At 34.3% G+C, this 16,544-nt stretch overlaps 1 protein-coding gene across 15 annotated transcripts in view; it reads left to right on the forward strand.

Annotated features, from left to right (window-relative positions):
- The window catches only part of LOC111088197, a 53,914-nt gene that overhangs the window by 3,770 nt on the left and 33,600 nt on the right, over positions 1-16,544 (forward strand). For 2 of the 15 annotated variants that reach the window (XR_002612795.1, XR_002612792.1), the window contains exons 2-4: positions 4,749-4,780; positions 9,474-9,588; positions 10,248-10,362. Coding sequence is in view for 1 of the 15 variants with exons in the window: in XM_022397512.1 (XP_022253220.1) it covers positions 3,440-3,526; positions 4,746-4,780; positions 5,056-5,391; positions 10,248-10,525 (736 nt within the window). In the remaining 14 variants the exon portion in view is untranslated. The other 13 variants (XR_002612797.1, XR_002612796.1, XR_002612790.1 and 10 more) reach the window with 12 other exon arrangements.

The following is a 16,544-nucleotide window of genomic DNA, read 5'->3' on the forward strand; positions in this document are numbered from 1 at the left end:
GGTCACTGGTTAGGCCACATTTAGAATAGTGTGTTCAGTCTTGGGCTCCTTACCTTAGGAAAGACATTAAATTGTTGGAAATGGTTCAGAGAAAGGCTACAAAAATTGTGCCTTGGATAGAGGGTTGTCATATGAGGAGAGGTTAAAATCTCTCAAATTGTTTTCTTTTGAAAAAGAAGAGTTAGGGGGATCTGATTAAGGTGTTTAAGATTGTAAAGGGAATTGACAGTGTTGATGTACCATCTTTTTTATATTTAACAATGAGAATAGTAGGACTAGGGGACACAAATATAAATTTTGACAAAGTAGGAATAATCTTCAGTTAAGACAGTTTTATTTTTATAACAGGGTGCTTGGCCTTTGGAATGGGTTGCCTTCAGATGTTGTAGAGGCAGTAAATTTAAGTGAGTTTAATAAAAAGCTTGGCAAGTATATGAATGAAAAGGGTTGGATTTAAAATGTTATTATTATTATTGTTTTTTTATCATTTTAATTTAGTTTTGAGGATGGAACAGCTGAGATGGACTAATAGGTCCCATGTTGTCCCAAAATATTATGTTATATGTTAAAATAGTTCCAAGGTAGGTTGTATTCAACAACTTCATCCTGAAAGTGCTAATAAAAAATACAAAACCTAACAAAAATATTTATAAAGGGCATGTCCTTTATCTTTATGGAACATCCTCAATCACGTGTGAGCTATGTTTAAATAATTTAAAAGCCAGTGTACATTCTATTTTTGAATTATGGTGTTCTGATAGAAAAAAAATTTATCCGTTGAAATATATTCTGTGGTTTTTACATTTATAAAAGATTCATAGTACATGTAGGCATGATGAATGTATATTACAGTACATGTAAGCATAAACAGGACTGTACTATGAAAAACTATGATGATTTATGAAGTTTGATTATTTTAAGTATTATAGTTTTGTGTACACATGTAGTTTTTATTTTGTAGTAACAGAAATGTATTTTTTTTTGGGTGTTATGTGAGTAAAATAAAGGTAGATAGCAACTATATGTTTTATCCAGTCAAAAGTATGGTGCTGCTGCTTTAAATTCAATGATTGATATTTACATCATTATAAAGCATGCTTTGGAAAACTAATTTTGGTGATAGTAATCTAGTGCAAACAAGACAAGTTTATGTATAGTGAAAACATGCTGAGAATTTAAGCTGGGAGTCGTAGGGGGAGTGCTCAAAGCAAAAGATTATAATAGATACTTCTAATTGCAAAAATTAATAGAGACTTTTAAATGTTATATTTATATGCTTCTACTCAGATGGATTTGGTAGGACAAAACACTGAAAGATGTGATATAGAGAAAAAATCTAAGCAAAAGTTTTTATTTTTGTTTTTATTATTATTTTACAATTTATTGTTTTCATTTATGGCCTGATATTTTCATGGCATAATTTTTTTAATTTGGATGCTGAAAACTTTGTGCCCAAAAGTGCTAACTGCTCCCAAATTTAGCCTGTATTATTCTCCAGTATTCTCTGAGAGTGTATATTATGTTTAGTTTCCATAGTTAGCTATCCCCAGGCATCTGGTTTTGTGGAATTTTTAGTTCTTACTTTATGAACAATGCTTTATATATACAGAACAATGTTGTTCTTTATGAAATAATTTTCCATGTATAATTTATGATTTTTCCTCCTTAGTTATGATTTTATATGCAGTTAGTTGAAGATTATAAGTATTAGAAGATAATGGAGATAGAAAAGTTAATGCTTATATTTAGCTATATATTTTCTTTCTCCTTGAAGTTACGGTGTACTGTTGTTACTATATGTGTCAGGTAGACTTGGAGCCAGAAGAAAAAATGCATAGGATTGTCGAGTTACTATCTTAAGGTAAAATTTATGTTAAAATAGATTTGTTAAAAAAAATATATCTGGCACCTCTAAGATTAACTAAATACTTTCTATCTTGTTGCCATATCTATTTTGAGAGAAAAAAAAGTTTTGAGAACTAATATTTCTTTATATACATGTGCATCTTTTCATAATAAGACAAGTAAGAAGTGATAACTGTATATATATAGATGTTTTTGTTGTTGAACATTGCCAAAATAATGTACATACAGTAAACAAACAGAAAACTTTTCATGTGTAAAATATTCACCACATTCATTTATTGAAATGTAAGTTTAAATAATAGATAAATACATGTAGTCAGAGAATAATAACATCCAGCTGACAAAATACTGAACAATGGAAAGCAACAATTATGCTACAAAACAAGATAGAGGTTATTCTTAGGCCACAATGGTGTAAACATTACAGTATAATTTTCTAAAAAAATTAGAATAAATAGCTATAAGTTTGTAATCTAAAAGTATATTAAATTCAGATAATTAAAAACAAAATCACATCATTCAATATCATCTAACCACAGATACTTGCATGTACCCAGTATTTCTTTCTTGCAATGATTAGTTGAATGAAATTCTGATTAAAATTATTTATGTGTGTATATATCCTGTGATTTTATCTGTGACAGCTAGGAGTGGCAAATAGTTGAGTGTGACAGTGCAGCAAAAATTAAGTTGTTATAATGTTTACAAATATAGACTTAAAAGATAAGTGTGCCTATTGTAGCTTTTGCAAATATGGAATAATAGCACTTGCAAGATTAAAGTATTATGTTTCAATAAAAGTAAATAATACAAACTGAACAAATTAGTTATTTTGGATACTCACTTTTCAACTAAATGTAGTTTTGAAGAAAAAAAAAAGAATGCATAGATAAAGAATTTCTTAAACTTTGGGGTTTAACATTTTAATTTTTTAACAAGAATTAGCAATGTAGTCAGCACTAGTCACAACTTTGTTTTTAATTGGTTTATTAATGAACACAGTACTTATAAACCACTTTATGGAGGTTTTGATTTCTAATGCAGTGACTAATGATTAATCTATTGGATTAACTAAGGAGTAAATAGTTAAAAAAACAAATATATAAGTGAATGTGTAATTAGATATAAAAGTTGTACCTCCAGTCATTCTGTTTTACTGAGTTATTACTAGTTAGAGATTCAGTGTAATGAAGCCTATAGTGATACTAGATTATGGATTTAATGGAATAGTTGCTAGTATGATGAGTGGTATTTTGTGTTTCTGCTATGATTGCTTCTTTCATATATACATATTTGTGTGTGTGTGTGTTTTCTATTTATTAGTTTATTAAATGTGGATATTTTTTAGTCAGGTTTGGAGCTTTAATGCATTTTTATCCTAATCTGAAACTTGAATTTAAGTATATCGGTAGAAGTCTTGTTTAGTGCAATGTTGTAATGATGTGTTCTAAATATAGTATGCTTGTAACAAGTCAGTGTAACATATACATGGTGATGTTCTTGCATTTAATGTAGATACATTTCATATTGTAAACTTTTTAGTTTTATTTTGAACAGATAATACCATACAAAAATGATAAGAGCTCAAAAGAAAGGCATGGACTCAACTGCTGGCAAAGTGCAATGTGAAAACGTGTACGTCGAATTAATGGGCACAAATGTATGGCCAAAATTCTTCAATAGCCAACACTTTGCTCACATTGCAGGGAGTGTATATTGTACATACATGTGTTTAGTAGCAGTTAAAAATTTTTAATCAAAAAAGTATTTATACATAATGTATTTATTTATTTATTCATTAATATATTACTGAAGTGGGTGTTTTAGATTATTTATAAATTTTACATTAATTATTGAAGTGAACTTGTTCATTTGTCTCTTTTCATTACCACAAGGAACCTGCTTGTTTTAATATCATGACTTATTTTTGTGTAATTAAAGAAAGGGAAGTAAATTGATCATGGTGTTTAGTGCTTGTAGCAAGGTAATCAACCTTGTAATTATTACTAGAGTAAAAATTAGAGTAATCTAGTAACACAATATCTTATAAATGTGTTCTGTTACAAAAAACATGAATAGTGATAAAGTTCAATGCAGAACAAAAATAATCCGGTTCCAAGGAAGGACTTAAAAATTTCAATTTCATATCATTAAATTTATGCCAAGCATATAATGTCAGCTATTTTTATATTTTAAGAATTCAATATATATATTTTTTAATCAGTTAGTTGAGGATCTATTATTTGACAAATATGTGGAGCTATGGACATATGGTTGTTATTTTGTTTTCTGCAGTTGTATTTTTCTGTGTGATATTTCTTCAAAACCTAAAATTTAACTTTGTAATAATGCTTTACAAAAGTTTTGTGTAGTTTAAAAAAACTGTAAAGAATACAATTCTTATACTAAAATTATGTTTAATATTCTTACGAGGGTACAAAGTCTGTTCAGATTGTAAGGCATTTTTTGTTAGAATTTATCAATTTATCCTTAATTTTATTGTCTAAGTAAACAAACTATTAATTCAGAATATAATATTTTGATATGTTGTAAATGTTGACAAAAGACAGTTGTTAAAGAAATAGATGAACTGTGCAGTTTTTTTTAGTATTAACATTGTTTAGTATGCCTTTTTCTTATCACCTTATTACTGAGTTTTGTGATTGCTGAGATTTCTTTTTAGGTAAAATACATGTAAAGGACAAAAAACAATTGAGTCCTACTTATTCTGCCATTTACATTATTTTGAGGCCTAATATAGGCTTTAGAACAGTAATACTGTTTATTATTAATAAGTTTTATTTGTTGAAATTAGTACAGTTGCTTGGTTTTAAAGATATTATGATTTGTTCTCTTTGTCTGATTGTAATTGTTTCTAGCAGGGGTCTTGGAAAACAGGGTTATCAATTTCAAGGTAATGTTTTTGTGCTAATAACTTGTATGTAATCTTTATTGTATTAACAAAAAATTACTAGCAGTATATATATTTTTTATTAGTTTTAACAGGGTAGTAATATTCTGACCACTCAAAACAAAAACTTTAAATAAAATTATCATCAACTAACATTGTAAGTAATTTTAGTTTTGTTATGTATATTGTAGGAACAATATGGAGTAGGTTCTAAAATTTATTGTAAATTCCGACATGTCTCTCATGCAAATCATCATGCATCACTTCACCACCAATAGGAACAGATTTATTGGACTCTTCTTCACAATGAATTCTGAAGTTCATGTTACCACTTCGGGGGTCACACCAGCAACTAGCGTTCTTTCTCAGGCCTCAGGTGTGGGTGACTCGATGTTAGATTTATCCATGTTTGTCCAGCAGGAGATTGAATGTCACATGGATCAGCCTTTGTCTCTGGACCTTGCCCCATTTCCTCCCGAATATTCAAAACCTGTTCAGACTGATGAGGACTTGGATCGTCTATTTCTGCCTCCTGATTTTGCCGTACCTTTTCATCCCCCGCCTGAGGAATCAATTAGTCCTAACTTGATCTTTTTTTGGATTTTGTTTTGCAGGTATTTGACGTTTTATCCCTTTCTCCTATTTCTTATGAGCCACTTCCTTACTACATGACCAATCTTCCCACCACTTCTTGGTTCCCCCCCTCATATTTGTGTTCATACTGATCAATTTGCCTCAAAATTAAGCGATGGGATTAGCATGCCTTGCGCCCCCCTCACGGACTTCACAATAGTTTGTGCTTTCATACAATTGTGCTGACTGTCCCTTTTTGGACCAATAGCTGTTAGGTTCCTTATTGCTCATTTGGGGGGGTGGCTCCTGAATCACCTGTCAGTCTGACCCATGCCCAGGATTCTTGCCTGAGTCTTACCCTTATAACTCTTTTTATATTATCGTTCTTCTCTACACCTCTCTGAGGCTCTCCACAGAAATCCTGAGGAGTTTTCTGGGATAACCTTTTCCTTCTTTCCTCCACACTAGCTCATTTATCGTCTTTGGCTTTGGCTTTGCATAAGTGGTTTCTCTGTTGTTGGGATCTTATAGGTCTTGATGCGATTTTGGCTCAAGCCAATTTAGCATCGACTTATCCTCAGGATTTACGTATGGGCCCCATTTCTGTGGCAATACATTTTTCACATGATCCCAGAAATACTAGAGCCACAGGTGGCATTGGTCCAACAACAGTCTACCCTTACCAATATTATTGCATGTTTGTCTCAGTCACAGCCCCATAAACCACCTATTACCATTTCCTGTCTTTTTTCTTCCCAACCTTTACCTGTCCCTTCTTCTTGGGGTGCTTCTTCTCATCATTGTTTTTTCAACCATGCACCTCACATTGCCAACATTACAAATGACTAACCAGTGGGTTCTAGTCTGGTGGGACCTCGGCTTACTGATTTTCTTCATTGCTGGCATACCTTCATTGAGGATCAATGGGTTCTTCAGATTTTATAAGAAGAATTCATGATCCCCATTCTTTCCCCACCTTTTGTATGTCTTTTTCTCGTTTCCTTCCCTCCTTCTCAGGATCCCATTATTAGTCAGTATCTGTTGGAAGAGGTTCAGGATTTTCTATCTCAGCAGGCCATTGAACCTATTCTCCATCCTTCAACAGGTTTTTATTTCTGACTTTTTGTTATTCTCAAGAATACTAGGGACTGAATGCCAGTCACAGATTTATATTGCCTTAACCATGGAGTCTTTTCTCACCCTGAGGAGGATGTTTTCTTTGGGTTTATGGATGACCAAAATGGATGTTGCCAATGCTTATCTCCACATACCTATATCACTTTGGTTATGTACTTATCTTCGATTTGTCCATCTCAGGGTTGTTTATTAATTTTGAGCACTACCATTCTGGCATGCTTCGGCCCCCTTATGTTTTCTGTTGGGTAGTCTGATCATTTTCTCAACATCTTCATGCTCTGTGGTCGAGTTTTCACTATTACATAGATAACTGGATTCTTCTGGCTCATTCAAAACAGAAGTCAGCCAGCCATATTCGGCAGCTCCTCTTAATGACTGCTCGAGTGGGCTGGTTAATCAAACTGGAGAAGTCCTTCCTCAGGCATGTCATCCATTTGGAGGTCTTTTTCAACACTTATCAGTCTGGCCCAGCTTTCTCCTATAAGACTTTGTTTTATGGAAGTGTTTGTTTGCCATGCCCTCTTGGGTTCCATCACTTACTGCTCACAAAGTTCTATCGTTTTTAATGATGTGGTTTTCAATGGCATCACTGGTCACTCTTGGTTGGTTTTAAAGAGTACCACTTCCTCCCCGGAATCTGAATCTACATCTTTTTGTGAATGCATCCCTGCAGGGTCAGGGTGCATGGTCAACCACCAGGAAGCTTCAGGCTGTTGGTCTGTGGACGAAAGCTCTTTGCATATTAATCTTCTCGAACTTCTAGCTGTACATCAGGTGGTGAATCACTTTTTTCGTCTTGCCTGATATTGTCTGGTGATGGTTTATTCCAACAATTCTACAGTGGTGGCATATATCAATCATCAAGGACACCAGGTTGAGAGATCTGTTTTCGTATGTTGGATCTCTTATACTGGGCCCACACGCAACATATTCATCTGATTGCATGTCAGGTGCTGAGTGCTTTCAATCTTATTGTGGATTGCCTTACCTATCCTGACCAGATATATCCAACAGAGTGGTCCTTAGATCCTCTTGTTTTCAGGGAACTTTGCATTTCGTGGGATTCGTCCCATGGGGATGCATTTGCCATGAGTGTGAATCACAAGTTACCTCTTTTTTGGTCGCTGGTCCCTCATCTTCAGGCTCTGGCAGTCAATGCCTTCAGCTAAGATTGGTCCCACAAATATCTTTATGTTTATCCTTCTATCTGATTATTTCATCAGGTGATCTCTTTCATCTATACCACTCCTTGTTGGCTCCTTCTGATTGCTTCTGATTGGCCAGCTCAGGTGTGGTTTCCATGGTTACAGCAACTGCTACTCTCTCCTCTTGTACCTCTTCCGTCATCTCCCTACCTTCTTCGTCAACCTCAGTTGCCAGTCCTATATCCTGCCTTTCACTTCCTGCATCTTCATACCTGGCTTTCATCCAGTCCTAGATAAGGAGTTCCAATTTCCTTTTAGCTGGTTCCATACATCTTTCTTCTATGGAAGTGTATCAGCACAAGTGGAAGGTGTTCCACAGTTGATTTACAACTTGGGGATTTCCCTCTGACCAGCCTACTATGGCTTAGGTGGCAGAATTTTTCACTTGGCTTTTTGACCTGGGGTCCTTAGTCACCTCACTCCTTCCCATACCTTTAATTTTTCTCGATACTGTAGAGTTTTTATTGACCTGTCCTTACCATACTACTGCATTCATTCTGGTTGCATTGCCCTCCCAGGCAACCTACCCTTCTAGATTGGGATGTTAATATTTCCTTCTTCTCTTAGCCTGTGGACATCGATGGTCAAATTTGTTTGCCATTGACATTTCACATACATTTTATTACCCTACCTATCTTCTCCTTTATCTGGATTGTTCCATCCTCCCAAAGACCTCAGCGGCTTAGTAACTTAGAGAGTAACTCCTCCTTTTTGCCTATTTCTCTTCCTTCCATTTCTCATATTTAACCTTGACCAGATCCAAATAGGCTTCTGTGTCTGGTCAGGGCTCTTCATTGTTATATTCCCATACGGCTTCCTTCTGTGGTACCTCTTCCCATGGCAGTCTTCCTCCCTTCGTGATCTGATTGGCTTTTTCCTCCTTGCCTTCTTCCTCTTGGAATTTGTTCTGGGTGTCTTCTCATCAGAATAGACATGTCACCTTTTCTCTCGCTTCTCATCTTCATGGTCCATTAGAGAAAATTCTACAATCAGGCATGTGGACCACCGCCCAATATGTTTGTATCCCATTACCTACATTATATCATGGTTTCTTTTTCATCGGGTTTTTGTCTTCCACCTATGGCCATTCTTCAGACGTTGGTGCGACTCTGACTGGTAAGTTTCTATCTATACTTTCTTTTCTTTTCAGGAGCCTTTTTCTTCATTCCTCATTATATGGATCCCACTCTGTGGTAAGTGGTGCCTCACCAGGTGTTCTTTAACTTGAAATCTGCACTGTACAGCCATGTTTACTCATGCTTTATATTCTACGGCTTCACAAGGCTCAAAATAGTAGATCAGCACAACTTGCCACAGTGATACAGGATGACATGAGGAAGAGCATGGGAAGGGGGGTAGATCCCCCATCTAATCTATCTATATATATAAAAGCAAAATTGTATGTTTGTCTGTCTGCTAACTCCTTGCACACTATTTAACCAATCTTCACCAAACTTGGCAAGTTGACTCCTATGATCCCCAGAAGAAACATGAAAGGTTCAAAATTCCCATCAGGTTTCCCACAAAAAAGTGCACATTTGATTTTGCCAAACAACTTGCAACATGTTACCTATTTCTTTATTTTTCTATAATATTGAAACACCATCCTTTCCTTTTTTCCAAACAGTATGAAATTCTACTGTAAAAGAAATTTGCAATACTCATGAAACTTTATTGTAACACAACCACTTTTCTAGGTTAATTTTGCTAATGATAAAACATGTCTATCTCTCTTAAATGTGAGGTTGAATGTGTGGCTCACTTTACTGTGGTGTTTTCAGGTTTATGTTTAAAATATAATCATGATCAAGGAGCACATCCATAGAGCTTCTACCCCTAAAGTGGAGGTGTGTAATGTACCAAAACAGACTCTTCCTATAACACTGCAATTCACTGGTAAATATGCCTTAAAAAACAAACAAGACTCAATACCTTATTGTGCAGTGTTTATCGAGAAGTATAACCTCCAATGAGCCTTAAATTTTAAAGTTTAAATTAAATCTATTGTTACAATAAGGAACAATTTTCTTGTTTAAATGGATAAGACAAACTGCTCAAACTTCATCTACATGTTGTATCAATGCTCTGGGTTTAAAAAGACTGACAGATAGAATTTCACCACAATCTAGGAGTAGTTTGGCATTTAACAAAGTGCATGGAAGTGTCAATGAGTGTTTAGTGTTTTATATTTCAGTGATATTCTGTTAACAATCACGAAGTCTAAAATTACTGAACTGTTGAAAATTACTTTGTTTTAGGAATCAAAGAGACAGTAATGAAAGTAGTACATTTAAATAGTACTCATTTGTTTTAAACAAGGGTAGCTGATGAATTGATGCTCCGTACTTAATTATACTGTTTACTTCTCTAGCAGGATACTGTGCAGAGAACTTATAAAGAACTGATCACTTCCATTGGCATATAATTCAATGTAAATGACTTTAAGCTCTCATTTGATTATTAACCCTTTAGCAGAAAATTAATATATATATGCTTAACCTTTAAAATGCCAAGAAAAGCCACATCAAAATTTCTTTTAAAAAAATATTTCATAGGCTGCAAGAAAAGCATAAAGAAGGAGAAATGAATCACAAGAGGAAAAAGCAGCAATGCTATGAGCTGATAGAGTTGGAAAAACAGATAAGAAGAGAAATAAAGCACAGGAAGAAAGAGAAGTACATATATATAAGGCTTGAAGCTGAAAGAGTTAGAAAAGCTGAAATATGTGCACAAGAATCTGATGAATTAAGAAATGAAAGACTTGAAGGAATGAGGGAGGCAGCTGTAGCAAGAAGTTTGAGAGAAACTATAGAGGAAAGAGAGAGAGAAGAAGGCAAGGATTACATTTTGTAGCTCACCACTATGATTCTCAATGTGGTATATCAAGAAGCTTTAATTTAGAATGTATAATTTTTATTTTGAAAATTAAACGTTTAGATAAAAATTAAAATGTTATGAAAATAAAATTTTTTTAAATAAATGTTCTTAAAATAAATATCTGTGTTCTTAGGTACGTATTTCAAGTAATTTGGACATCTGTGCAAGAAATAGGTAATTCAGCTAGTTTCAAATAAGTGACTTAATTATTGTTGAATTATCTTATGATTGTGATACATTATACAATTTAATTGACAATTTAATAATTAATTTCTAAAGTATATTGTAGTACAAACTAAAACTCTAGGATAAAATGTTGTATATTGTAGTACAAATTAAAACTCTAGGATAAAATGTTGTATATTGTAGTAAAAACTAAAACTCTAGTATAAAATGTTGTATATTGTTGTAAAAACTAAAACTCTAGTATAAGATGTTGTATATTGTAGTACACTAAAACTCTAGGATAAAATGTATATTGTAGTACAAAATAAACTCTAGGATAAAATGTTGTTTATTGTAGTACAAAATAAACTCTTGGATAAAATGTTGTATATTGTTGTACAAACTAAAACTCTAGGATAAAATGTATATTGTAGTACAAAATAAACTCTAGGATAAAATGCTGTATATTGTAGTACAAAATAAACTCTTGGATAAAATGTTGTATATTGTAGTACAAACTAAAACTCTAGGATAAAATGTCTTTGCATAAAAATTAGTTTAAATTGAAATTTAATAGTTTTAAAGGTTATGGTAGGCTAACATTTACATATTTGTAAACAGTAATCTTCATGGGGAACAAAATCTTTATACTAGCTTTTAGTTACAATATAAGAGCATAGTTATACTTAAACTTATGAGTTATGTTTGAGTTATAATTCTTTTTTTTTAATGTCCTTGTGGTTAAATCCAGAATTGATAACAAGGTTATCATCATTTAGGGAAAGTAACAGTTTAATAGATTAGTTTAAACAGTTAAAATTATTTGAATTGCTTTTTAGTACTTTTTTGTTGAATATAAATATTATTTATGGTTTAAAATATACTATAGTACAGACAGGAAGAATGGTATAAAATTGTATGCCATACACAGTGCCTAAACTTAGGATATTTGGCACTCCACCACATGAAAGAGTTGTTCTGAATTAGCATTCTTCCACAGAAATTTTAATGCTTCTAATTTTTTGCAAAATTGTTTAAGGCAAACAATAGATCTAGGCATACATTTGGTTTGGACTGTTTCTTCCTGGATTTGGTTGTTTGGAAATTTAATTAACCAATTTGACAACATGCTGTCAAGTGACTCATCCTTTAAACTGTTTATGCAATGCTGAAAATTGTGCACTTTTTAATCATCTATATTTAAGTACTCAACTGTATGAAATACTATTTTATAAAAATGACTCCTCTATCAAAATTTTCACCCCCTCAGTGCTAGTGATGAGTGTAAATTTTTAACACTGGCCAGACACACATTTCTATAACTAATAGCAACACCACCAGAATAATGTGACAAATATGTCATAGGTTGATTGTCACATTCTCTATTAGTTATACGGTGTGGCAAATACGTCATTGGTTAAAGTGTCCTACTTCCTGTTAGTTATATAGTAACTTCAGGTAATATGAATGTGTTTTATGATAAAACTACATACACCGAGTTCAGTACAAAATTGGTAATAAAGCAGTTTGCCCATAAGAACTTTTGCTAATTTTTGTACATTTTTATAGCTAAATTGTAATTTATTAGGTAAAATGTGTTGATAAAGTTAGTCAGATAAAGAAATTTAGTTGTTTCTAATTTATTTTTCTTATCTTACAATAGTTATTTGTTCAGATTTCAGACAGTCAAACCAAAAAATATCACAGAGAAAATATCTATAAATATTTTATTTGGTGACTAACTTGGTTGGAATTTACTTTGTAAAAAGCTTTTCAGTCATGTTGACGTTCACACTTCAACAGAAATTTACATTATTACAACAACAGAGGCTGTAGTTCTGTAGTTTAAACATTAGAATCTAGAAGTAGAAGAAGAGTAGTGTACTGAATGTCTAGGATGGGGAGATTTTGTACAATTTTGTAAAAACAAATGAAACTACCATTAGAAATGTAGGAAAACATCATGAAAGCAAAACCATAGTGTATTAACATAGTAAATGCATATACTTAATATCAGGTGACTTATTGGAACTGTTGAAAGTCCCATTCCCTACATTTTGATAGCTATACCAGTATATAACAAGTTTTTCATTGGAAACGGTGTTCAAAGTGAATTAAAAATACACATTTTTAGCCATTTGTCACTTATATTATGCAAAAATAAAATTTTTGTCTAATAAAATATGTATTTCAAACTGAAATACTGTGACTGTATTGTAATTGTAACTGTAAGTTGAATTTTAGTGTTTTATGTACAAAAATAGTTTTTCATTGTTTATTACTTTTCATATATGTGACATAATTATATAAAAGCATAAACCTACGTACACTATAATTCTGACATGGTCTTATCTCCTTTGCACAAAGCTATCTCAATTTTCTTCTTCCCTCTAAGCATTGCTAGATTTTCGCAATCTGTACAGCAGTCTATATACCCCATCAAGTTTTCGCCATGTCTGAACATGTATATATCATATGGCAACTCTCCACCAATTGTATTGCACTACCTATATTGGCGCAGCCAGCTTCCTCTTCTATTCCCGTTCAATCATTACTTACTCGATTGGCACAGCATTGTTTAGATGTGTTTTTCGTATGTGACTACGGTTTCCGAATGTGCTTCTTTGCCCTTTCAATTTTTTCTTCAACAGCTTTAGTTTACTTATGTTTACATTTATTTCTTGTTACCAATTTATAAGAGATCTTAGTATTCTTTTGTGATAAATATATCGATTACAGAAATACCCATTACAGTTGAAAAAGCTACTGTAAAGACTTCCCAGGAATCAGGTTCGATTTTATTTGTAGAAGAGGAATAGGCCTTAATATGCAGGGAGCTAGATTCATGTTTGGCTAGCAATTTCTTCTCCTTTTCAACCTGACAATGTTTCTGAATATGATCAATGAAAAGACATGTGGACTTTCTTTTTCTGGCACCTTCTCAATATGGTCTGTCATTTGTTATTATTACATACTTTGTGGACTAGGTAAATTTGGTTGTTTTGTTTGTTTGATATTTTTAGTACTTTGTTCACTAGGTATGTTTAGATGATTTGTACATTGCATATCATTACAACTAGTAGTAGTAACATAATTAATTGTTCTATCTGAATAATTTTTTCATCATTGTTAACTATGTACCTTATCATAATTTTCGTATGTGTAGGATTTAATTTTTTCCTTTGTAACATAACTGACGTGTTTGTTTATTTCCTGTTTCTAGGGCTGAGATTTGCTTTGGCTCCTTTTTCTACATTCATGATACTAGAAACCTTATTTTCTCCTCATAATCTACAATTTGGAGTTATTTCCCACAGTGCTCATTTTATCGATAGTTATTTATTGCTCAAATTTGTGTTTTCTAGTTCAGGGCCCTACTGCTTGGACTTGCCTCATCTCTTTAATTATTTTGTCATGGGGTGGGTATAAACTTTTGCCAGACATCTTCACTCTGTGAGTCTTTGCACTATTCTTTTCTATGGATGACCAGCTCCTGCTTACTTCTTCCCATTCACAGTCCAAAGACCACACTCCTCTGCACCTACAGGATGCAGTATGTGTTGAATTCCTGATGACAGTGAGAAAATCCATTCTTATCCCCTCTCAATACCCTGTTCATTTGGGAGTTTTTCTTTCCAACCTTAGTTAGGCCCAACCTTCTCCTCTTCATCGTCAAGTTTGGAGCAAGCAGTTCACACGCCCCTCACATTCCTTACAGCTCAAGATATTCTATCTATTTGGGGATGTAGGCTTCTTTGGAAGCTCTCTTTTCCATTGGTCAGGCTCATATGTGAACACTACTAAATCAGTGGAACTTCTCCTTGGATCTCTGGCTTGGTGGTTAGACAGAGACCAGACCACAATGGTGATGCTGCTTAACCCACCTCATCTAGATTTAAATTTGTTGACAAACTCATCTTTAGAGGGTTGGGGTTCTTACCTCGCCCTCCGGGAGATTTCAAATTTCTGGTCAGTTAAGAAGCCTTATCTTCATATGATCTCAAACCTTTGGTAGTTTGTCAAATTTTGTCCCACTTACTTCCTCTCTTATGGGAGGTGAGTGGTTATGGTACATACCAAAATCTCCACAGTTGTCACATAAAACACAGAGCCAGAGGGGACCAATTCAAGGTCTCTGTGCTTTCAGATTCTGGATCTCCTTTCTGAACCCACACTTGCATTTTTCCTGGCTCCCTGAATCTGGTAGTGGATCAATTATCTCCTCCCAACAAAATTCTCCTCACAGAGTGGTTCCTTGATCCACAGGTCTTTAAGTGGGTGTGTTCTCAGTTGGAGACACCTCATATATACTTTTGTTACTCACTGGAACATCAACTTCCTTCCATTTAGTCTCCTGACTACTGACTCTGGTTGCATTTTGTCAAGATTAGAGGAGTCTTCACATTGTCCTCCAAATTGACTCCAGAGTTCTATCCTTATTCCAAACCACTCCATGTCTTGTCTTACTGGTGGCTCTGTCTTAACCAGCACAACCATCATTCCATTGCTCCAACTTTTACTTGTACAACCTTCTTTACCTTTCCCTTTTTCTCAGTCCCTATTCTGTCAACCTCGGTAGGACATTGTTCATTCAGATGTCATTACAATGTTTTCATACATGGCTTTTGTCAGGTTTATTGTCTCAGCCCAGGGACTGATTCCACGTGTTGCATCTTTCCTTGCCCGATTCATTAGACCTTCTTCCATGTCCATTTACCAGAGGCAATTGTATATCTTTTACTTTTGGTTTCTTCAATGGGATTTCAGACCTTCCACTTCTCATCTTTCCTTATTCTTCATTTGGTTTGTTTCTCCAGGTTTTGTCTTTCCCTATCATTTCCCTCCTTCTTCCTCTCTTTTCAAGCCATGCATCCTCCACATTCATTTGATTTGCCTGATTGGGATCCCAGTGTGGTCCGTTATGCTTTCCCATCCTTTCTTTGAACCTTTGTCTTCATGTTCCATCTACTTTCTCTCCCTCAAGACCAATTTGTTTCTCCTCCTTGCTTGTGGAAGTCATCAATCAGATGTTTCTGCCTTTAATGTTGCTCGTTTCCTTTACCATTCCTCTTAAATCATTTTATATCCTGACTGGTCCTTCCTACTTCAGACCTATGCTACCTGTGAAAGCTGTTTGGTCTTCACATCCATTTCCTTAACTTCCATCTCCCACTGGTACTTCCATTCCAATCCTGATCAGCTTCTTTGTCTGGTTCACTCCTTATGGTGTTATGTGGCACATCCTGCCTCATTTCAGGGTTCAAGTTCCCAACCTTTATTCCCTGGAACCCTTCCATTTCCCGTGACCTATACCCTGTCATGTTCACTGTTCGAGTTCATCAACTCGTTAGGCTGGTGTATTTGGACTTATCCATGGAAGGTCACTGTCTCCACAACATTTCTTCTCATCATATCACTGTATCTTTGGCTTTTCACCTTTGCTGTCCATTTGAGGAGATCGTCCAGGCTGTAATGTGAACTACTCCCAATACTTTTCTCGATCAGTATCTGCACGATCTGGCTGTATCTTCCTCGGGTGGAAATCATCTCACTGCCATGGTGATTCTACACATGTCCATTTGTCTTTGATTAGGGTAAGACTTATCACTTCATTTCATTTATGTTTTTATTTTCAGGAACCCTAGTTCTAACTATTGATAATGGGATCTCACTCTGTGGCAGGTGTTGCCTGGTTAGGTATGCTTTGCCTCAAACCCACACTATTTACTTAGTGCACTATAATGCTCACTGTAGAGATGGAGTGTTTCTGCAAGACCACTGGTGGCATATCCAGTGGTATATATTGTTAC

This window comes from Limulus polyphemus, unplaced genomic scaffold, assembly GCF_000517525.1.
Source record: "Limulus polyphemus unplaced genomic scaffold, Limulus_polyphemus-2.1.2 Scaffold3302, whole genome shotgun sequence".
Classification (NCBI taxonomy): domain Eukaryota; kingdom Metazoa; phylum Arthropoda; class Merostomata; order Xiphosura; family Limulidae; genus Limulus; species Limulus polyphemus.